At 49.1% G+C, this 23,536-nt stretch overlaps 1 protein-coding gene across 1 annotated transcript in view; it reads right to left on the bottom strand.

Moving 5' to 3' along the window:
- Window positions 1-755: 755 nt before the first annotated feature.
- The window catches only part of CHAT (choline O-acetyltransferase), a 56,626-nt gene continuing 33,845 nt past the window's right edge, over window positions 756-23,536 (bottom strand). The window contains exons 8-15 of the mRNA XM_019730114.3: window positions 20,450-20,619; window positions 18,038-18,138; window positions 17,025-17,153; window positions 14,343-14,465; window positions 11,249-11,390; window positions 11,051-11,113; window positions 5,574-5,711; window positions 756-3,808 (exon numbers count right to left, since the gene is read on the bottom strand). Coding sequence (XP_019585673.3) covers window positions 3,539-3,808; window positions 5,574-5,711; window positions 11,051-11,113; window positions 11,249-11,390; window positions 14,343-14,465; window positions 17,025-17,153; window positions 18,038-18,138; window positions 20,450-20,619 — 1,136 coding nt within the window. The 3' untranslated portion in view covers window positions 756-3,538. The remainder of the gene's footprint in view (window positions 3,809-5,573; window positions 5,712-11,050; window positions 11,114-11,248; window positions 11,391-14,342; window positions 14,466-17,024; window positions 17,154-18,037; window positions 18,139-20,449; window positions 20,620-23,536) is intronic.

Here is a 23,536-nt window from a genome sequence, read left to right as displayed (position 1 = left end):
ATTATTATTTCTTCTTTGAGCCTGAGTTTTAGAAAGACATCTTTCTCTGCTTGTGAAATATTCTTAGCCATTTTCTCTTTGACTAATGCTTTTCCCCCATTTTCTCTAATCTCTTCTTCCTGAACTCCTACATGTATCTTCCCTGTATTTTCATTTCGTTTTAATGTTAAACATATCTATGAGTCACCTATTCTTTCCAGGCTTTCTGATGTTAATTCTCCTGTTTGTTTTCCCTCCTGTACTGCTTTCCCTCCTGTGAGCCATGTCTCACCACAACCCTGGAAGTGGGTAGTGCTGACATCAACATTCCTATTTTACAGACAAGGAAACTGAGGGTTAGAAAGGTGAAATGACGTCCCCAAAGCCCATGGTCAGTTAGAGATAGAGCTGGTTTCATAGTCCAGGCATCCCACTGCCGAGCCGGGTACTTTTCCCTCCACTCCATCCTTCCCTAATGTTTGTGCAGGCCTAAGTGGAGATACCCAGTTCTACATCCAGCTTTCTGCTAACCTGATCACAACACCCTGTGAAGCCTCTCTGCCCCTTGCCCCACCCGATGGCGGTATGCCACACACTAGGAGAGACAAAGTTCCTTCCTTTCTTTTCTCTCTCAGTCTATGTATCTAAAAGCAGCCGCCACTACTGCTGACAGATCTCAAAGGTAAATGAATTGTTGACCCAGCTCACAGAATTTACACCAAAATTGTTGTAACATTTCCGGGGGAGAAGCAATGACCAACACCATCTTTCTTTGCATTACTTTTTATTGAATGCAGCTTACAGTCTTTAAATAATTTGAATATAGTGTTTTCGATATCCAGTTTTTTAGTCATACATATATTTCTTTAAAGCACAAAACTATAACTTAGAATGGAAAGGCTATAAATACACTTGTACATATTGCCATAAATCTAAAACTATTTTATAAAAATAGAACTCAAACAACTTTATGTATTTTGGCAACTTAGCAGTATTGTAAGGTGGCCACAAACATTTTTATTATGGATCACTATCCCACAATGACTGTCTCCTGGTTTCATTTTCCATCTCTTTGGGCACTTGGAAGTCTCCTTTACCAGGGTCCCCACAGAGATGTCCATGGCCATGGCTCAGTGTTGCCTTTGCATAAAGACTCGGGGAAGCCACCTGTGCTTGGAGGGGGAAGACCAGCTTCCAGCCCTTCCTCAGAGAGAGGAGGTGTCCCTCCTGCCAAACAGCCCCTATCCACACTTCTCAAAGCCCTCACAGTGCATGGTTGGTATCTGAATATACAGAGTCACTGTCCTTTCCCTGTGTTCAAAGAATGGCAGATGTGAGTTTGGTTTTTTCAAATCAGTGTAAAACATCTGAAATAAAAATCACCCAAACAATGCCCACTGGGGTAACGCCATCCTGACAGTGGGCACCAGTGCCCACCTGTGTGTGCAAAGCCCTGTATACCCGTGCTATCCAATGCTCACAGCCCCACAAGGTTGGGACATTCTTGTCCCCACTTGATGATGGAGGGGATTGAGTCTCTGAGCACTTAAGTCTCTTGGCCAAGGTCAGCAGGGCTGCCTGACTGCCAAACCAGAGCTCTCTGCCTGCCCAGAAATCCATGGAGGGAAACCAGAAGAGAACTCAGATCTTCACTGTGGTTATTGGGTGAGAACAGACAAGGGGCTTTGGGTCAGCTTATAGCAGTTGGACAGCAGCTCCCCAGACATTCCCAGGACTCTTGGGCTGCAGCTTTCCCAGGGGAGCAGGAGGGAGATGTCTGAGGGCAGGAGCAAGGACCTACAGACCAGTGACTTCGAAGGGCAGTGCCAGAATCTCCAGATCATCCAATAGAGGTCTGCAATCTAAAACCAGGACTGTTGGGGCTGCTTGTGTTTTCAGAGAGCTGAGCGAAGGTCAAAATGCCTGTCCCCATCCATCTTAGCCCTGCATACTTCAGCACAGGTCAAAGTGCAGATAGCATGCACAGTGGCCCAAAGAAGGAACATGTGCAGGGTCCCTGGGCCAGAGTGGAATGCTCAGAATGGTGCAGAGCACAGCAGGATGGGTGGGGCTGGAGGTCGGGACAACTTTTTCAAGAAACGCCCCAGGGAGCACAGCTCCTCTGGACAGAAGCAGACTGCCTCAGCTATTTGCAGCTTGGATTTTTCTGGTTGCTTTTCCACTCCTTTGTCCTTTTAGATTTCTCATAAAAATATGCCCCAATTGGAAGATCTCCTCCCCAATCACAGCTCCCAGGACAATCTCAACTCTCGCTCTGTGGATTGTCTGCCCCTCTGTCAGGGCCAGCTCTGGACTTGGCCATTCCCTCCTCCTGGCCCTGCTTTCTGCCAGCTGTGCTCTCAGCCCCTGAGGCCAGCAGAGAGCCCTGCCCTGGGCTCCTCCACATGGGTTTTAGTCCCAATCCCTGGACAACATCCTCCATGCAAAGGAGCCCAGCTGTCTAAGGTTGTCCTGTTTAAACCACTGAGATCATTTCCTGAACTTAATATCACAGCAGTTTTCTTAAGAGCCTCTCTTAAGAATGAATAAAACAAAACAAATCAACAATAACAACAACAACAACCACAGAAAGCCCCCAAACCAACCGTCTCTCACCTTCTCTACAAGGCAGATCACCTGTCTGGGCGTGTTCCCTGTGAAGGGGAGTGGGGAAGCAACCAGGAAAAATGCAAGTGGCAGAATCCTGGGCTAGTAGACTGGCTCTCCCTTCATCCCTACCACTTGCCGCAGGCTGTGCTGTTTACTCATCCTGGACTGTCCCTGAGGCGTCCAGAGAAGCAGAGAGCAGTGACTACTCCAGGGCAATGGCAGATGAGGGTTTTCCCTTCCGGAATAGCCAGACCAGAGTTTCTGAACTCAGTGGAAGGCTGCCTCTGGGGCGCAAAAGGAGAAATGTGTTTGTGGGCCCAGGTCACCATATTTTAAATTAACTTGGGGTGTGTGTGTGTGTGTGTGTGTGTGTGTGTGCAGGGGAGGAGGTGCTTACAGGACTGTATGGCTCAGTGCAGGCCACTCTGAATGAGCAGTCTGCTTTGAATCTGAAAACAAAGCCCCCTACTCCTCCCAAAAAGAAAAGAAAAGAGGTGATGACTTGGAGTTAGCCTCTTTGCTCATGAGTCATTTAGGTACATTGCACTTAATAAGGTGACTCATTCTTTCATTGGGCAAACATGACCTGGACGTGCTCGGTCCTGCTGGGGAAGCAAACACCAACATTAAGCTTCTGAGGCCATGGAGGGAAGTCAGTGTCATTTCCCTGCCTTTCCCAGGCCGCCTTCACGCCAGGCTGGTCTTACTTCCAGTGCACAGGCAGAGGGCAGCTCGGTAAATAATGATGATTCCCATGCATAATGAGGGACGTTCTCCCCCCCCACACACACACACTCAGCTTTGTATGACACCTCAGTGTGGGCTATGAGTTGGGCCCTGAGGACAGGGGAGCTGCAGAAAGCTGTGTTGAGGGTTGAGAGCAGGGGGTGGGCAGGATCTGGCTGCTGCAGAATGTTGGGTTTGGGGAGGTGACACCTAACAGCAGGAGTCAAGGTTTGTGGCTCTGGCTGGACCTTGTTGGTTTTTCTTTTGCCGACAGTGGCTTGCCTGTGGCCGACTGTGGCAGACAGCAGAGATCTCTCATTTCAATTAGGCTTTCTTCCACAGCTCTCGCAAACTTGGTAGAAGAGGTCTCTTTGCAGCTGTGGAAGCTGGAGATGCAGAAAAGGATGCCCTCCGGTTGGGGGTTATAGCAGGCACCATAGCCGTCGGGCACCACAGGCCCATAGCAGCAAAACATCTCCATGGTTGTGGGCACCTGGAGGAGAGGACAGGTCAGGAACTGCTTATTCTGGAACGCAGCCCACGGTCCTGCTAGAATGAAGGGCACTCCAACAACCCGGGGCTTCAATGGAATCTTTACTTCTCTGACTTTTTCCCACTTGGGCGTTTGACTGAATTAACCAAATCAGCCAATTGCTTCAGCATGGAGGGCCACAGCCAGTCGTAAAAACAAACCCATCTAACTGCATGATAGCAGAAGAAGAGGAGCTGCACGCCACTCCCTGGTGTGAAATCTGCTCTACTTGTGGAGTCAGAAGCTCCCAGATTCACCTGCTGCTGGGTCTCTGCTGAAGCTCTCCTTTACCTGGGGGGGGCCTGTCTGAAGCACTGAGGCAATCAGGGTAATTTACTAAATGGCACCCTGGTGACATTCAGTGGTTCAATGGCTTCGCAAAGGGAGTAATTTATGAACTGGAGGAAATCTGGCCTGTCTCCTCTGTCTATTCTCCCCACATCCTTAATTACTGCCAGCATTGCCTGGCTGCTCTGATTTTCTCCCCACAGCCTGGCCATGCACAATTACCCAGCGTTGGGCATTTCAAAGTTTGCCACAATTGGAGTTTTAGTTATGCACCTAATGTTTTGAATTTAGAGCTCCGAGATTTTGTAAACTGGATCACAAACCAAGGAAATGTGTTTCTGAAGGTATTCAAGCCATAAATGTTCATTTCCAGTTGAAAAAACAAATAAAAAAAGACCCCAAACCACCACAACCCAATTAATTTTATCAGCTGGTCTTTGGGGGTAAAGAGAACACATTCTTGGGCAGGTGTGGGTGAGGTTTGTTTCAGACGCACAGGTTTCTGGCTCTGTGTACTCGGGCCTTCAGAAATGACACTGGCTGTTTTAATGGGGCAGAACAAACCATTAGTCTTGCTAATAGAGTCACCTCATTGTCAGATAAATTTGCCATGCAACAGCCGAAGGCCATAAAGCCGTTCCAAAGCACTTTTTGCCCAGGGATGGTTTCCTGAAGAATTTATGTTGTTCTGTCCTCGTTTATTCACGTCTGTGAGCTCAGTGCCATAATGACAGAATGAAATTACTGAGTGAGCTTTTATCCTCAAACACAACACTGTCAGTTCCTTTTATTGCCCACATTCCACCTTTCACAGATGAGGTGGAGTTCTAGCAAATTGACATGTGGGGTAGGGTGGAGGGGTGCGGAACTTTGTCTCCTAAGCTGCTGCCTTTCTCTGATGGATTTCATTCTATTTTTGTGACTGTGGTTCTCCAACAGAATGAGGCTGTGGTACTGGTTAGGAGACGCTAGGCTGGCAGTTGGTCGTGTTGCCCTTTACAATAATGGCTGGGAACTGCTTGGAGGGCTCAGGCCATGAAGTGGCTGGGCTTTCTACCTTTGTCATCGCATCTATTTAGTTGAGCTGGGACTTCCCTCTAGGCCTGTCAGGCTTCAGAGCCTGTGGCCACCACAGAGCAACACCACCGCCTCTCCTGTAGCACATTGAAAGGTAGTAAGCACAATGGTTATGGCACCAGACTGGGTGTTTTCCTCCTGTCCACCTCTGCTAAGGTGGCGTCTGTGATTACTCTTATTTAGAAGATGGGGAAACCAGAGCTCTGACCATTTAGGTCGTTTTACTGAGGTCACTCAGCTTGTGAGAAGCAGATACAGGACTTGCCTGACTCCCACCAGTGGGCTGTATTCACTGAGCTCTTTAGAAAGCCCACTCGTTATACTCAGTGGCCTCTGGGTGACGGCCGCAATAGGGCTGTACCTGGCTGGTGGAGAGGACAAATCGATTGCTCATCAAGTACGTTTCATCCGTGAACATCTCAGGCAGCTCCTTGCACATGTCCCGGGCCAGCTCCCGCAGCCCCAGCAGGTGGTTGTCGATAGCCATCCCCGTTATGGCCTGGGCAACAGGGGACAATGCACAGGGAATGAGACGCGGGCTCCCACATGCCTCCTGCCCTCCTCTCTTGTCCACAGTGCTAATGGCGACTCCACTGGCCACTGTGGCCCAGTGCTTGCTGCACACAGTGTGCGTGGGTGGCTGTCCAGGACTCACCACTTTACCACACGGCCACTGCTCCTGGGGCCTTGTGCATTTCTCTGTGCACAGGATGAGTCCAGATCAGGTTGCATTCTAATGTGAGGAAGCCTGCATTAAAGGGTGGTAAGTCTGAATCCCCTTCCGTGGTCACTGATGGCGTGCTCCGTGATAGCCACTCAGAGCTCTAAGTGGCAGGACCTTCTCAGGTAGGGGAGGAGTCTAGGGAGAAGGACAAGTGCTGCTCCAGGGACTGCTGAGCCCCATCCAAGCATGACGAGGGGCTGCCCAGGCGTCACTGGGCAGACTCTCACCACAACCAACACTTTATCCTCCAGCAGGAGCCCGAGGGATGAGGAAAGGGCATCCTGAATCTTGGCTGCTATTTCATGGGCCCAGAATCAATTCAACTCAACTGGATTCATAATCTAAGAAATCATCTTGAGACAGAAACTAGGCATCTTAGCAGAGGCTCAGCTGACATTTTCAAGGGGAGAGCTTGTTGAGTGATGAAAGGTTTTTTCTATTTATCACAAGGTAGTTGAGCTCTGATCAAAGGCTAAGATAATAGTGGTGGGGTCTCCAGAATCTCCATGTAGGAGGCACTCAGGGTGGTGGTGTGGCTGGAAGCGGGGCAGTGGGCTGAGGCCCTCATGCTACATCTTTCCCACTTGAGGCTGCATGTGTAGCATGCACACTGGTTTTGCTTGGATTACATGTTTATTTGGGGAGATGATGGAGACATGGGGGCCACCCCTGGCCTACAGTGATAAGGTCTGGGTCAATATTAGGGTGATTGTGAGTAACTGGGGGCTTCGCAGTTACTTAAGATGGCCATTTGGCTGTTAAAGTCCCACCTAAGAGGAAACCTCCCACTGCAGTGAACTTCTTTCAGGTTTACAAAGCACGTTTGGGATTTGACAGCTGTTCCCTTTCAGTTGGGAACGAATACATAAAGATGACGCAGAGGCCCCAGTCTCTCCAAATGCATCTCATTATAGGCTGAAAAGGCACATTATACAACCACAGCTCACTTTAGATGTGCCCCGTTAGGACAGGGGAATAACTATGAGCCCATCTATGAAGTAGAGCACACTTCTGATTTCTCTGGTTACCTCTGTTTAATCGATGATTTGTGTAGATCTATAGAAGCAGCTGCTCTGTGCAACAGCCAACCCACCCCTGAGTGGGTTTTCACTGTCTCTGAACCCTCTGCAGCAACTGGAATTGCTTTAAAAGATTGTTTGAATTACAGCCATGAATAGTAATGAGTAAAACAACTCATCATTCAGTCTTTCATTCATTCAGAGAGTCTTAATTGAGTGCCTACTGTGTGCCTGCGGCTGTTGTGGCTGGAGTGACAACAAAGAACGGAGCAGTGCTAGACTCAGCCCTCAAGGAGCCTTGTGTGTGGTGGGAGGCAGATAGTAACCAACCATTCAAATAAACGTGTGATCATCATCCGAGATCAGTGCTATGAAGGAAGCCACAAGGTGCTGTGAGAATATGTGAAGGGAGTCTGGACCACATTTGCCCCTTCACTGGAATTTCCTTTCCCTACCACCACTGCCAAATATGCTTGCCACATATGTGGAGGGTTCTTGCCTCTTTCCCCTGACCCTGCACGGCCAGCCAGGCACCAGATTTACCTACAAAGCATCTGCATAGCTCACCTCTAACCATCCCCTATCTCTCTTATTTATTTAGTTGTTCCCATCAACTTAAAATAGTTAACACAAAATAACCCTATGACAATTCTTTGGATGACAGTTTTGAATTTTTTTCCTAAAAATTGAAGTTATTACCAAAGTTATATATTTATATAGTTTAAAAATCCCAATAAACCAAAGGCTTGTGTCACCTTGCCAGAGCTGATTCACACTCCACAGAGGCCACACTCAGAACACTGTCGGCATTTACTTTCTTAGTTCTAATAACGTGCTTAGACGGCCATGACTGCATTTTCCAGTTTTTCCTGTAATCTTATTATAGAAGATGGACTTTGGCTCTTTTATACCCCCGCTCCCCAAATACATACGTCCACTCTCCCATCCTCCCAATAGAATTACATTTTAGCTCTTTGTTGTTTGAGTCAGTGTTCACATAATTATAATTGTGCAAGTATTCTCAGCTGTGTGTTACGATTAGATTTCCTTTCTTATTCAATTTGTTGTTTTCCCTAGAATTGACTATTTTAAATGATTAAATTGTGATTTTTTTCCCACTTGCTGAGTTTTCTATGTAACTATAACTAATGAATTCCTAAACTCTCAGCCAGACGTGTAAAACTTTCCTCAATACATTCAAATATATCTGATAATTTACCTGTTTCATTCTGCCTCTGACTTCTTGCTCCTCTGTGTACTGATTGCTCCTTAGGTTTGCTGAACACCTGTCAATTTGGAATCACCCGTTACTATCATCCTCTTTCTCTGCCTCTTTTCTTATTTAATCTTCTGATTTTTGGATCCTATGACTTCTTTAGTTTGTTTGATTCTCTTACTTTAGTGGTCCACATCCTACAATAGCTTTACATGAAACAGAGCATAATAAGTAAATATTTTGAGACCTTATCTGTCTGAAAATGTCTTTATTCTATCTTCAAACTTGATGATAGTTTAGCTGGGTGTGGCATATGATTAAAAATCATTTCCCCTCAGAATTTAAAAGCATTGCTCCACCATCTTCTACCTTCTACTGATCGTGTTGAGAAGTCCAATTACACTTCTACCATATTTCCCCTCAGAGTTATTTTTATTTCTTGGGGAAAAAAAACTTTTAGAGTTTTGTTTTCTTATTTATGGATGCAATATCATCCCTTATCTTTCAGAATATCTCCATTATAGTTTTTAAAAAGTCCTTCTCTTTCCTGCATTGTTTTCATTCTCTTTAAGTTTCTTTCAAAATATTTTTAAAATTAAACAAAAACTGTTTGCACTGGTTTTAGTTTTTCATGTTAGCGGCTCTCCTCAATGTCTATGGCTACCTGTTTATATTTAAGAATAAAGCACTGAAAATATGATTAGAAGATATGTGTTTGAGAATGTGCTTGTCAACTGGTAGACTTCATTGTGAGGTGAGTTGGCTGGGCTCTTTCATTGGGGACCCTAACTATCAGTATCTGTGACTCTGTTCTCCTGTCCTGGTCAGTTACACCATATAGAAATCCTCTAATCTCCTGCTTGGGGAGAGGTGGTAATAAAGGTGGTTCCCAGTGTACGTGGAGCTGAGTGGTTGGAGGGTTTACTATTGAGTAAGCAGATTTTCATCAATCCTCTTATTTTTAGGACAGTATCCCCTCTCTCAGCTGTACCTGGTGTCCCCAAGTCTAGTGTCCTTCTTCTTCAACCTCTCCAGGAGATGAGCATCTAGTCCACTGTTGGGGAAAGGGAAGATAGTAGCCTGGCTGCATGGGAGTAGTGAAGAAGAACTAGGAGGCTGACTATTTCTTCTATAGCTCATCAACCAAGTCTCTTCTTTTCAGCCCCACATCACCTCTACTTTTGGTGGGTGCCCCTAATGCCTGAATCATTCTGAGGTTCTGCAGTGTAGTTCATTGGGCTCCTGGGCCTCCCTCACTGCTTTGAGTGGGTTTCAGCTTTCTCTGGTCTGCTAAACTAGCTGCCATCTATCTGTTCTATTTTTCAGCTCTAAAACTTTGCAGTCCCTTCCTTTCTCATTCTCTTTGCTCTAGTGTGTTTGTGGCTTAAAAATCTCTTTGTCAGTATTTTTGAGGATTTCGGGGGGTGGGGGGTGACAGTAAACCCTTGTTTTCAGTCCACCATGTTTAATCAGAAGTTCGTGCTTCCTCTCCAACCCCCTGCCTCTGCTCTACTTCAGACCTTACATCAGTTCTCCCTAAATATATATAGGTTCCCAGTTAGTGTTGCTGCGTCTTGGCAGACCACCCATGCTCCAACTAGTCCTTCTTCTGCCTAGTCACCAAAGTAGCTTAGTGACAGGGACATCCAGCATTATGAGCTCTCCTGCTCCTCTGTTCTCTGCACACACTGAACTACTTGATTTCCCTCCAATGTATCTTATTCTCTCAAGACTTTGTCTTTACACATGCTGTTCCCTTCTGGGGCCATCCTTCCCTTCTATGTCTGTTACAAGCACCTCTTCATCCGTCAACTCTCATATCAGCATTTCCTCCGGGAAGTCTTCTTGGCTTTCCCAAGTAGAGGAATGAGCTAGCTCCTCCGTGCTCTTTACTATTTCCTCAGGGCTCCTTTCACATGGATTGGATTTATCATTAAGGGCCTCTCCTCCCAACTACACAGTAAACTCTCTTATGACAAGCTTATGGACTTCATCTTTTATTTCCTAGCACCAAGCTCTTTATCTGGCATAAAGCAGAAAACCAAAAAATACCCATTGAATACATGAGAGTGAGCTTGATTTCCCCCTAACAGAACAAACACTCCACTCTTCAGGTGAATTAGGGACCTATATTAGACACTATCCTGAATTAAAGGATAGTATACATTGGCTAGTTCTAAAAACCAGATATGCATTGTATTTGTTTTCAAATATATAGCGTGAAATCTAGTCAACCCCTTTCTGTAGATTCTGTGATCCTTCAAAGACTGTATCAGAATGATTTGCAATTATTATATTGCGCGCCAGACCCAGTAGTAGCTTATTCTCTGTTGTTTGTATGGCGGTTTTGCAGTACTAGAAAATAAGTTATTTCCCTAAACTGAGGAAACATTTCTCTTACAATTTTGATGGCACTATTAATTTTTAGAAAAGACTCTTATTCAAAGGCAGTATAAATAAAAACATGGGAATAAGAAGGTAAAAATAGCCCTAGGTGGGAAAAAATACCACCTCATCTGCAATTGTGCAAAGTGTACAAACCACCAGTTTGCCAGGTCTGGGCATCACCCCTCACATTTGACTTCTCTTGTTTGTATAAATTATAAATTGCTATGTGTATTTGGTGCTTTTATTATTATTGTTATTTCAAAAACCATTCATTGCATTCTCGTAAAATCCATGTAGAAAGCAGGAGTGGTGTGTTATCTAGGTTCTGAAAATGAGAATGAAGCTCTGAGAGGCAAGGTGGCCTGGCCAAGTCACTGGGCAGTTGGTGGCCCAGCTCTCACCCAGCTCGCACTGCAACCCTGCTCTTGCAGGCCCAGCTCTGGCATAGCCCGCTGTCGTGAGCCCAAGCAAGGCCACGCTTCATCACTCACCATGACTGTGTACTCGGTTTGGGCTCGGATGGCATCCTTCAGGAGCAGAAGCTTCTCCAAATCCTATAAACAGATGAGAGATACAAACCTGGGGCATCAGGAGGCTGCTCAATGACAAACAGGCCAAAGGAGCTGGTTGTCACGGAGCTAAGCAGATGGGCGGTGTCATTGAGACTCCTCAGATGGAGTAGGGCTTACCGGCATGGCAGTCTTGTGGTCAGTGATGGCTTTCACAAAGCTCAGTGCCTCTGGAGTGGCCGATCGAATGTTGTCCACCCGTCCCTCCTGGAATCGGCGAATGGACGCGCTCTCATAGGTGGGCACGAGTCTCTTGTGGAGCCTGCACGAGATGAAGGATGAGTGGCAAATGGTGAGTGTTCTCAGGGCCTCAGCAATGCTGAGAGAAAAATAGCCCAAGCAGGCTTTATTTTCACACTCCTGACTTTACTTGGCATAGTATTTCATTTTAATGTTAATAGAATTCTAGAGATGGTTTCCCAAAGACGAATGTCGGGCGTCGCTAATGTGAAGAGCTCTGTACACTTCCATACGCTCGTGATACTGCATCGATATGTAAAATAAAGAAGTAACTGGTAGCTTTAAAAAAAAATCCCAATCTGATGGGAAACCTAGAATTTTCTGTGAGACCCAATGAGTGTTTGATTAATAGTGCAGAATGGATTAACTGTGTCATTAATCATTCACACCTGTGAGAGAATCCTTTTTTATTTTAAACAATTCAAGCATTACCTACGGATGGAGGCAGGGAGCAGCCTCAGTGGCCATGGGCATCCAGGGCAGCAGGGCTACCAACACATCTGTGGGCACTGTGATGGCGTCGCTCCTGCCTGACATCTGTGACAGGAGCAGCCGTGGCCACGCTGCCCACCAGCCAAACAACGTCTCTTCCTTAGGAATGTGGACCCAGCAAGCACCCCTAAGCTTGCATATCTGGTTGGCACACACCGTTCTCTACCAGTCAGTAAAGTCTTTGATGTTGGGGTTGGGGGAAGGGAATATGACAAAACTCAGTGAAGAGCAGTGACAGCCCAAAGTCACACAGCAAGTCGTGGCCCTATGTTTCAGCCTCCTCAGGACAAGTCTCTCCCGTACTGCACCGGGTGAGCTCCAGGAGGGGGAGGGCTGAGTCTGATTTGGCACAGTGCTTGGCTCTGTATTGCTGGGTGAGCAACGGAATAAACCGCCTGTACATTTAAGTCTTATTTCCCCAAGACACTGGCAAGGAGCTCATTTCCTGTATTTCTGTGGCCCCTGGAGGCAAATGCTATGCCAAGCACAAAAGTAGAGGCACTCACTGGCTGGTTACTGATCAACCCCAACTTAGGCAGCTTTTAGGTTTACTGAATCTGGGAGCAGATTGGGGGGAAAAAGTTATGGCTTCAACTCTGAAGCATGTTCTCCATGGGAAGCAGGTCATATTTTAGCTATCCAGTGATCTCAGGAGCCCCTGGCCACGTCCATTCTTGGCCATGACGGGTGACAGCAAAGATCACTGGGGAGGCAGTGCTCTGTGTAGGTTCTGTCAGCTCCCCTTGGCTTTGGATCTGAAGCTCTGAAGTGCTCGCTGACACACTCACGGCTCTGCAGGGTCCTCACCTCAGGGCCCATTTCAGCCATTTGCGACCTGAGTACCAGAACGGCTGACTGCAGGTCCAGATGCCAGGTCCTGCCATGGCTCAATGCCGGCGAGGTCTCTGTGCCCCGGTGGTGAGAGGAGCACAGTCCTCATGTGGGGTGATGTCAGCCTTTCCCAAGGATTCCTCACAGGACACATGCTCAGAGTGGCTGCTCCCTCCCCTATGAATTATAGCCCCGCATGGGACACTGGGATGTGGACGCTATGTCCACATAGATGCTGTCCACTCATGAGTGAGACCTCCTTGCCCCACCTTTATCACAAGATCACGTCATGTTCCCTTGGATGTTGCAAACGGAAAGCAGGTCTGGTGGGGTGAGTGCTGGTTACTAGCTGAGATAGTTTCTGAGCTTTTGCTTCTGGAACGCTGTCGCCAACTGGAGCCAGGCCTATCTTGAGGAAGATGTATTTTGCATAGTAGTTTTAACCTTCTGTATAAGGTGAGGCGGGAACCCTACTCTGCCTTCAGTCCTTATTCCCTACTCACTCCTCCCCCAACACAGAGCTACCACGCTAGAGCGTTTTCTAAATCTAAACAGACCTGACCATGCCAGCCCCAGCTAACACAACTGTAGTGTCTTCTCATGTTTGACTCAGTACCTGATACCTACTCTGTGCCAGGTGTGTGAGATACCCAAGGTCATGCTTGGGGGAGAGAGTCTAGAAAACAAAGTCAAGAAATCAACAAACACGGTAGTTCACATAAATGACAAGTGCCATGAAAGAAAAAGAGAACAGAATTGGCATCATGGAGAAAGGGGCCTGAGCTGGCTGCTTTAGATAAGAGGTCTGGAAGAGCCTCTGAGGGATGAACCTGAGTGGTGGGGAGGAGCTGGCAAGTGAAGAGTGAAGGTGATAGGTGGGCAAGCACAGCTAGGGCAATGGTCTTAGCGGCAGGAGAGAGCTTAGGGGAGAGCCCCAGGTGAGGCCAGCTCATGGGGAGCCCTTCTAAGCCTGGCAGGAAGCCATTGGGAGGGTTCAAGATGGCAAATGGGATAATCTAATTTGCATATTTCCAAGTTCACACTTTATGAAGACAAGATATAGCAAGCGAGATTGGGGAGCATGCTGTGGTTGACCAAGCATGAGATGGCATGGGCTTGGGAAGCATCGATGGCAGTGGAGATGGACAGAGCACGGGTTTGAGAGACATTGGAGGAGAACTAACGTGATGGGGGATGAGAGACAGGGACCAATCAAGGATGAGTCCAAAATCTTTGACTTGATCCACTGGGGGAGGGGAGGTGCTAGCTCCATTCCCTTAGCAAGGCCAGAAAGATGGGAGACACGTCACAGCTACAGGGGCCCAGGTAGGCTGGGGGAGATCAGGAGGAGGAGCATCTTCTCAATCCGAAGTCCCCATCACCTGCCCTGCCCTGGTCAGCTCTGCTCCTGCCCTTTAAGCTCTGTGTCTCTGGGCCAGCAGGCAATTCACTGACTGCAACATCCTTCCTTCTCTTTTCTGAGGTTGGATTCACACCTTGAAACCCAGTTAGGTGGCACCTCCTTCCACGCATCCTGCCCTGGTCATCCTCCCGTCCTCTGGACCCACAGAAAGTCGTCCTCCCTTCAGGGTACTTTTAGACTCTAGAGTCTAGAGCAGCTTGTCAGCTCATCTGGGCAGGCTTTGCTCACCTGTAGAAGGCCAGTTGGAGGGCCACCTGAATAAAGGCATCAGGGCTGCATTTCTGCTTCTTGATGAATGTTTTCCCGTAGTTGTCAAACTTATAAACAGTAAAGTCCAGATTCTTTACTATGCTATGGAAGAAAAAGAAAAGAAGCTTTTATTGCATGCAAATTAGAAAGCACACACAGAGTCTAACCAAGTTTCTTGAGCTTGGTCTATGTCCTAGCACTCGGGATGTCCAGGACACAGTCCTTGCCCTCAAGGAATGGATTGGGGGTCAGAGACAGTCCTTGACACATGGAAGTGACAGAGGCCATTGCGGACCAGGGTTGCTCTGAGCTTAAGGTGAGGCTTGACTGGGCAGGATGCTGGCCCTGCTCGGGAGTGGAGGGAGGTGGGAAGGACATGGGGGCAGGAGAGTCATTTGCATGGGCAGGGAGAACACTGCCCACAGAAGCAGGCCTGAGAGAGGCCATTCATTTGACCTGTTTGGGAAGGTGTGTCCAGCATCCCTGTGGATTCTTGGGCATCCTGGCCATCCTGCCAGATCCGCAAACCCTCTTCGTGCAGGGAAAAGCCTATTTCTCAGATGGCTGCAAGCAGCATCTCCTCACTGAGACCCATCCTTGTTGTGCTTTGGGAAGAAAGGCCTGGAGCCTGGTCACTGGTCCTGGTCCACACAGCAAAGGCTGCTAGTCTGGTCTTTGCCGGTGACTAAAAGTCATTTGACCCAGAAACTGCTGCTGCGGCTTCCATGACATGCTCAGGTCTTTGCTGCCCATGAATCATTGTCAGAGTAGCAGGAAGATTCCCCGAGTCTCCACTGAGACCCTTGAGCACCGGTCTCGTCCTTCCCACCCCCCAGTAATGACCAGTCTCCTCTTTCATAATGAGTTTGGGGTCTGGGCTGACCGCCTGCTGAAACAATGCCCGGCAAGGACATGTGTGAGCGCAGAGCCCTGGTCGAGCAACCCTGGCCCCACTCACACACTCCCTCCCTCAGGACTCCATGATCCCTGCCTGCCCCTCCTTCAATTATTCCTCAGCCTCCCTTGAGCTCAGCTCTTAGTAGGGCCATGCCAGGTTCTGGGGACTCAGAGAGCCAGTTCCCATAGGAACTCACCCCTCAGTTTGACCTGTTGACCCACTGTCCCCAGATAGGCTGAGCTCATGGTCATCACAGCCCCCTGGAAACTTTTGCCCAAGTTCTGCCCACTCAGACCCCACCGCTTTCCATGGGCATCTCAGGACCCTCCTGCTTCCCCATTTACAGGCCTCTCTTGGTTTTCTCCATCTTCCAGATAGAGGAGCTGGGGGCCTCGGGATCAAGTGGGGACTGCTTAAACCCCTAAAAGTGAGCAGGCTCCTTCTTTCTTGCAGGGCTCACCAGCCCACCAGCTCACTCCCCTAGTGGACTGCTTATCGCAAGAGCAGCTGCTTAAGGTTGAGATACCAGGACCACTTTATATAATAGATGAACAGCTATGGCCTCTCCCACTCCTCCAAGAAAGCTAGTCAACCTCCACAGCAGTTTGCAATGGACTAGTCGTCCCCACCCGTTGTCCCCTGAGCCCAGCCACATGGTGTCCAGCTCACCTACCCTATTCCCACAGGCTCCTCCCTGGGTCCCCAAAACCCCCTGCACAAAATCCTCCAGGGCTCCTTGCGGCTTTTGGGCCCCGTGACATAAGGAGCACGAAGCTCTTCACAACATGGCCCCAACTTCCCTTTAGTGCCCCAGTGCTGGCCTTCCTCTCACCTGCTGGTCTCCAGAGCAGCCTGGGTCTTTTATAAACCTGCCTTTTCCCCAGCTGCCTGCAACAGAGACTCCTCTCCACCCTTCAAGGCCTGTCTTTGCAAAACCCTCCCTCAGTGTCCTGGCAGAATTCAGCTCCCGTGTCCTCTATGAGCTCAGGTCTGTAGGCCTCTCTCTGGTTTGGGCACTTATTGCATCACACGTCTTTGCTCTGGGGGGTCCACTTCTGCCACCAACAGATAGAAGGCAAGCCCCATGGCACATTCATTTCTGTGTCCTCAGAACCTGGCACACACTACAGCTCTGCACATGTAGGATAAATGAATGAATGAATGAATGAATGAATGAATGAATGAATGAATGAACGAACTCATGCTCACTTACTGAATGAGGGAATGAATAACCAAGGTCCGGATTCAGTTGTCAGCCCATGGCTCCTTCCACACCTTGCCACTGCCAGCGCTGCTCCCCACCACCACCACCCCAAGAGGGGCCCACCCCTGACCCTGTCCCTTGCTGCCTGGATCCCATTAGGGCCAAAATTGCCCTTGGGAAGAAAGGCCACCTTGTCAAGTTGCAGTGAAAATTCAAGCAAATCGCAATAGCTTGGATTCAAATGACCTATTCAAACCAGTTGTTTATTACTCTCCTGACAGCAGGGGGTGATGTCCCCACCTTGACTCTGCCCGCAGGTGAACCTATGAAGAAAACAGCTCCACGTTTGCATTTTATGGAAATGACGGATCTGCCAGCAAGTTTATTGCCCTGAGAGTTATAACCCCCTTTAGTTTGACTACATTTCCTTGGAGGGAGAGGGGGTGGAGGAGCTGGGGTCTCTGGAACCTTCCTGGGTGCCTCAGCAGCTGGGGTGGGAAGGGGACCACGAGGTAACCCCCAGAGCATCACCCCCAAGGAGACTTGGGCTTCTCCTTACCATTGTAGTTTTTCTGCCGAGGAGGCTAAGAGGCCTTGAATTTCCGGGGAGCATTTCCACCTCAGCCTCCTGGGAGCCGGCAGCTCGTTGACAGAGTCAGCTCGGACCAGCTTCTTGCTGCTCCTCATCCTGCAGGCACAAAGAGGCGACCCTGCGAGCCAGAGGGCTGGGCAGCACGCTTCTCTGCTCTGCAGGCATCTCAGTGTTGGAGACTCAGTGGGTGTGTGCTGCCCCCCACACCGACCCATTGCACAGAAGATTAGACTGAGGCTCCAAGAGGCCACCCAAATTAGCAAGTGGCAGAGCCAGGATTACATCCAGTTCCCCCTGACTCTAACGCCCATTATTTCTTTTCACACTTTCCTGTTTGACAACATTACACCACTAACACTAAAAAACATTTGGAGAGAAATTGCAGCAAATTGTGTTGTTCTGTCTACGAGGGTTGGTGTGGGTTTTCAGGATCCTAATGAGGTCCTAAATCATGGAAGAAATTTAGAACTTAGAATCAGGGAGAAGATTCTAGAAGAAAATGAGCGAAATCGTAAATGGAGGAAGGAACCCAGTGTGTTTAAAGGACTCAGTCTGGCCAGCGTGGAAGCTAGAGAGAGTGAGAGATCCAGCCCGAGGGGACGGAAGGACGTGCAGCTCAAAGACCTTCCCTCTGTGGGTCATCAGTGGGCCCAGGTTGGACTCTGGATAAACAATAGGGATTGATCTGAGTGACCCTGGACCAAAGCAAATATTCGTTTTTAGCTGAAAATTCTTTACGAAGCCTCTCCCTAACTTCCTGAAACCTGTTGCCTGGTCAGCCCCTTCTGTCCATGGCCGATAAAGCGTATGGTGTCTCATTCAAGCTGGTTTGCAAATTCATCTTTTGTTATGACACTTTCCACAATAATGCAGCCCCCCCCATGACCACCCCAATTTTTTGTAGCCTAGCTTGACGGCTGCTGGGCAATCTGGCTTGGCCTCCATGGTTGTTCTGGAGGGGTCGTGCCCTCTAGACTCACATGAGCTTGAGCAGATGCTCCGTGCACTGCACCAGGACGATGCCATCGAATGGGGAGTGTTCACACACCACGCCGCAGGTGCCGTCGCGGCCCACCACAAACTGCAATAAGGAGGAGAGATGAGCAGGCCTCTGGGAGAGTCAACATTTCAAACCATCCCCGTGCTCCAGGCCACGTCCCCCTGGCCTTTCAAGGGCTCTCTCCTCAAGGACACCAAAGCATGTTATCTCCTGAAAAGAACATCGCATGCAGTTGCCAGTGCCTGAGAATGTGGGAGGGGGTCTCAAACAGATGGGAACTGGGCGCTCTCCTTCCCAGAAATGCTCTAAGCAGTGGAGGTGCAGCATAAGTGCCCTGGCTGAGAGGCTGTGCACACTCTCCTTGGCTCATGGGTGAGTCGCTGCAGTTTCTACTAGCCCTGTTTCCCCTTCACAGTGTGTGGCAGGGGCACCGTCCTGTACTACGTTGTGTGATGATGTGGCTGGTGGCCCCTGTGTGTTTGGGCACCATTGATTTTATTCCCAGCATCTAGACACTGGTCTAGACACCCAGCTGACACAATGTTGAATGGCTGAATGAAAGATAACAATCCAATCTGGATGGCATGCAGATTCCTAGGGAGAGATGAGAGTGAGGGAAAGGTGTGCTGGGGGCGCCCCATTGCCCGCTGCATGGGCTCTGTGCCAAGGACTCAGATTTCAGGTCTGCTGTCACTGCCTGCCAGCTGGGACAGCTTTGACAAGACACTTCAACTCTCTGGCTTCAGTTCGCTCTCATTTAAAATGGATCCATTAAGGCTAGTTCATAGGACTGACATGAGGGTTAGAGAGAAGGTATATGAAAGGACCACAAGAATGGTAAAGATTACGTGTGATTTTTTCATGACCTTACAAAGGCTGTATTTAGTTGACTTGGAAACAGGACATACTCAGTGCACAAAAGTACTGGAAGAAAATAGTAAGCATGAGATTTGATTCTTAAAGCATAACCCAAATAAAGTAGGCCTGCCTTGTAGGTCCGCACAGTATCACACTCAGGAGATACTAGCCCACTAGCCATAATCAAACAAACAAACATACAAAAAAGCTTTTGAAATCTTTACTGGGCACACAGCCCACTCCTGAGCTGACTCTCTTCATGTCTCCCCGAATCTCTCACACGGTTGTCAGTTGCCTGAATCTTTATTCCCATTCTTCAAACAAACTTCCCACAGAGTTTCTCACAGAACTCATCCCTGCAGGCTCCTTTCTCCCTCTCCGAGAGTTCCTTGCTATTCTGCTTTGAGACTAGCTCTAGATCCTTCCAGTTCACATCCACGGAGCTTGTTGGGCTTCTCCGGCTCACCTGCTAATCTGTCCTGTTGCAAGAAGAGCCCAGAGGTGGGCACAGACATCCCCATGAGGCAGGAGGGAAGGACTGTGCCCACTCATACCTGAGTGTTGTTCTGTCCCTGTCACTAAAAGAAAGGGAGGCAAACGGTGCCTTTTAAAAACTGCTACCAAGCCTTACTATGATCTGGATCCTGTACATCCATTATATCATTTCACTCCCACAGCTGCTCCGTGAAAGATTACAAGCCATTAGCACCACAGGTGGAGGCTGAAATAGCCAGCATAGCAGCAAGAGAACTCATCAGAAAGAGCAGAATCAATATGCAAACCAATATAAAGGATATGCTGCAGAATGGAGGGGACAGAGGATCAGAAAAATAAGCCTAAAACGCTCACCAGTGTGAGCGAAACAGAGCGATTGTCGGCTGCTGTTTAATGTGGTCATTGTGGAAGTGTGGCAGCTTGAAAAATAAAGATTAGATTCAGGATTCGCACGTTGGGGAAAAAAGGATGGGAGAGAAATGAATGGCCCAACCTCAACCTCATCCCTACCTGCATGGCTGTTTTTCTCCAGGCCAAAGTGCCTTATTTCTGGGCTGATGTCATATGAATGACAAAAATATGAATTGTTTTATTTCATTTTATGACTTTTCTTCAGTGAAGATGCTGGGCTGCCTTACTTCTCAGGGATGGATGGAGGTGTGCCAAAATGGTCAGGCCAGGGTGACAGAAATTCAGGAAAGCTGACATCTTTGGGCATCAGACGTGATTCTTGCTGAACGTGGTGAGGATTTGCTCAGTGGCATGCCCCCACCTTACAGTGTGTGATGGCAGATGGGCAGTGAGCCCCAGGTCTGACCAGGCTGTAGGGAGGTTAGGGAGTATGTGTTGGGTCTGGCCACTTGCTTCTGAGAAACATCCTGGCCTGTTCAGGGGCTGACACTCATGGCACACGTCCATCCCCCTCAGTTCCCTCAGAAGCACATGCAGCCTCTTGGGCAGCAGAGGCCCATGAGTGAGTCTGCCAGACATGAGCACAGTGCCAGCTCGGACCACTGGCCATACTGCAGAGGGCACTTACCTGCAGGGACTTGTCGTACCAACGGTTTGCCCCGTTCTTGCTGCAGCCTCCGCCGTGAAGGAGCTGGAGTGCCCTGTTGGTGTCACTGAGCTCCAAGCCCCCCGGCGCATCCAGGCACACCAGGCAGATGCAGCGCTCGATCATGTCCAGCGAGTCCCGGTTGGTGGAGTCTGCAGGGCAGGCAAGCAAGGCCTTCGCACTGCCCTACCTAGGGCCTGGGGTCCCCCCTGCACAGCCCCACACACCACAGGCAGACACACATACAGGCGCCTCCCTTATCCCAGTGGGTTTGGCTGTGAAATCAGCCAGATTGTCCAGAGCTTCTGTACTAACCCCAGGGTCCAGCTCACCCTGAGTCCCTGCAGTAGTCTTGCCCTCCAGCTGTGCCCAGTTCTGCCTCCAGATGTTTCATCACTGGTCCTGCCTGCCAGGTTGAAGGGGGCTGGTGTGGGGCCGTCTCCATGGATGTTAGACCCTTAGGCCAGCCTCCACCTGGGGAGGAACTCCAATTACCCCTTTCAACAGCACCCCCCACTCTAGCACCCGAAAGCCACACCTAGCACGTAGGCGTGTTTACTTGTCCTGAAATATAATTTTCAAACATTAATTGCCAGGACTTTTAAATTAGTCAATTGCACATGGAAATGTGAAGTAAGAGAGTAAGGTTACTGCTCCCCTGCCCCCTCTAGCCAAGCATTTAAATCGATGCAGAGGGCAGATGGAAGGGCCAGGCTGCCCTGAACCTGTATCCAGATGGGGCTGTTTCAGGCCTGTGGAACTCATCAGGACAAATAGATTAAAAACCACTGAGTTGTGCAGGAGACAAGTTGCCAAGGGAGTTTGACTCCTCCACGGGGACACTGCGCATGGGGTTTCTCCCGGAATAGAGCTGAGCCGGCCACATGGGTTGCCAGCAGCTTCCTCCACCGAGCACGGGGAGGTTCACAAAGCCTGCCCAGTGAGACCTGCCCGTGGCCATGGCTGGTGCTGCCGTGTCCCTTGTCCCTCTCAGGAATCTTTATGGTGGTGACTGTGTTCCTTCCCACCATCCCTTATACGGTGTGGCACCAGGACCCAATGGGGAGGCTGTACATCACCCGGAGATCAAGACTTCTGGGCTGGATGCTGTAACAGGATGAAAGTCACCGCGCCTCACCCAAGTCCCAGAATGTTCTATGCATGGGAAGATGGGCTGTGTGGTATTTGGAGGCAAAGGTGGCATTATGTGACAGAGATTGCTAGTTGCATATTGCAATATCTATTCTCCCTTTAGCTACAGGATGCCTTGTTTGTAGCTTGGCACAGGGACAACCAGAACTAAAGCTACATTGCCCAGCCTCCCTTACAGCTAGAGGTTACCATGTGTCTAAATTCTGCCAATAAGATCTAGAAGCACTACATGACAGCTTCCAAAAAACCTTAAAGATAACTAGCATGTGCTCTTTGCCCTTCTTTCCACCTTCCTCCATCTTGCTCCCTGGAACAGAGGTGTGATGGCCGGAGCTCTAGCTTCCATTTGGGACCAAAAGGATGAGGGCCACACCCTTGCAGTGAGATGGAAGAACCCCAGCCAGCATGTATCAGCTCTCGCTCAATTCTGGTGTACAGGAAAGAGAGAGAAACCTCTGTATTTTTAAATCCACTAATATTTGGGGTTTTCTGTCACATATGGCCAAATCTAATCCTAATTTACACTGTCTTGTGATGTTAGGTTCACGTTCTTACACTGCAGGAATTAGCTGGAGCTGAGAAGCTGCACCCTGGTATGCCACAGTCCTTTCTCACTCATTTAGCCTCCTTGGTTGCTGCAGGTATTTAAATTCAAGGTGCCTGTCCAGAAGGCTCTTCTCTTTGTCGGAAAGAAACATACTGGGAGCTGAGGATCCCGCCAAGATGACAGTCAAGTCCCTCCCTGCTCCCTCTTGTCACAGCATCAAGGCAGGCACTTAGGTGTCCCTGGTCCTGAGTGAAGGCCCTTCTATTTCCTGTAGTCAGTTCTGTGCCAGATTCTGAGCTCAGGCACACAACCATCTGCATGTGCAGCCAGAGCCACACACACTTCTCAGCTCCTGCCCCTTCCCATCCCACTGGGCTCCGGAAGCTTCTCTTCTTCCAGAATTATGCCCATCGTCTCTCACGGTCATTGGGAATCTGCCTTCCCAAAATCCAGAGAATGTATGTGGCGTCCACCTGCGTCCACTCTCAGGCTTAAGGTCTCCCCACATCCTCTATTCACCAGCCAGTTCCTGCCTGTGGATCGGAGCCAAGCACAGCAGCACCTTCTCCAGTCAGTGGGAGGCAGAGTCCACACACAGCTGGTGCTGTCAGTGGGGGACCACACAGGAATGCGCCTGTCCTTTCCTCTGTCTAGGTTGGGACCTGGGGTGGCCTTCGGTGAGGTCCTGTTTGCCCCTTCCTACTCTTGGCCTTGCCCTGGGCTCTCTGTGCTGCTTTCTCACTGGGCATGTGGCGAATTTCCCCTGCTGATGCTGTCAGCCTCGAGTGAGGCAATCCCTAAGACCCTCCCCTGGGTCTCCTCAACACCTGCTGGGCACATGGGTTCCCTGTTCTGCTCAGCCGACTCTTCCAGTTCTTGAGAGGTTCCACATGTCTTCACGTGAAAGGAGTCTCCAGTCCCCATCCGTCCCCTTCCTCCCACTTGTTGAAAATCCTGGGGGAAGGAGCCGTCAGTCACAGCAGGCCTTCCACTCTGGGAAGGAGGGTGACCAGCACAGTAGTCCATTCTCAGTCATCCACTCCCCTTTCCTGTCTAGAATGAGGGCTTGGGGAGCACTGCACTTTCAGATGCCTTTTGATCCCTATGGGGCTAGGATGACTCAGCACCTTCCACATGGTCTCTTGGGCTCTCCTGCCCAAGAGGTCTCTTGGGCTCTCCTGCCTCAGCCTCATCAACTTCAAGGCTTTGGGCTCTGCCCTGAGGAGCTAAAGGTAAATGAGACCTCGCCGTGGCCATGGGGAAACTTGCCTTCCCTTTGTTCCTTAAGTATGGTGCAGTCATTGTGTCACCCCTTCAAACTGAAATGGATTCTCCTGACCACCAGGTAAAACCCAAACTTCTAAACATGG

Source organism: Rhinolophus sinicus, chromosome 15 (genome assembly GCF_057876585.1).
Source record: "Rhinolophus sinicus isolate RSI-liver-muscle chromosome 15, RSI-T2T, whole genome shotgun sequence".
Lineage (NCBI taxonomy): Eukaryota > Metazoa > Chordata > Mammalia > Chiroptera > Rhinolophidae > Rhinolophus > Rhinolophus sinicus.
This window is presented reverse-complemented; position numbering and strand designations above follow the sequence as displayed.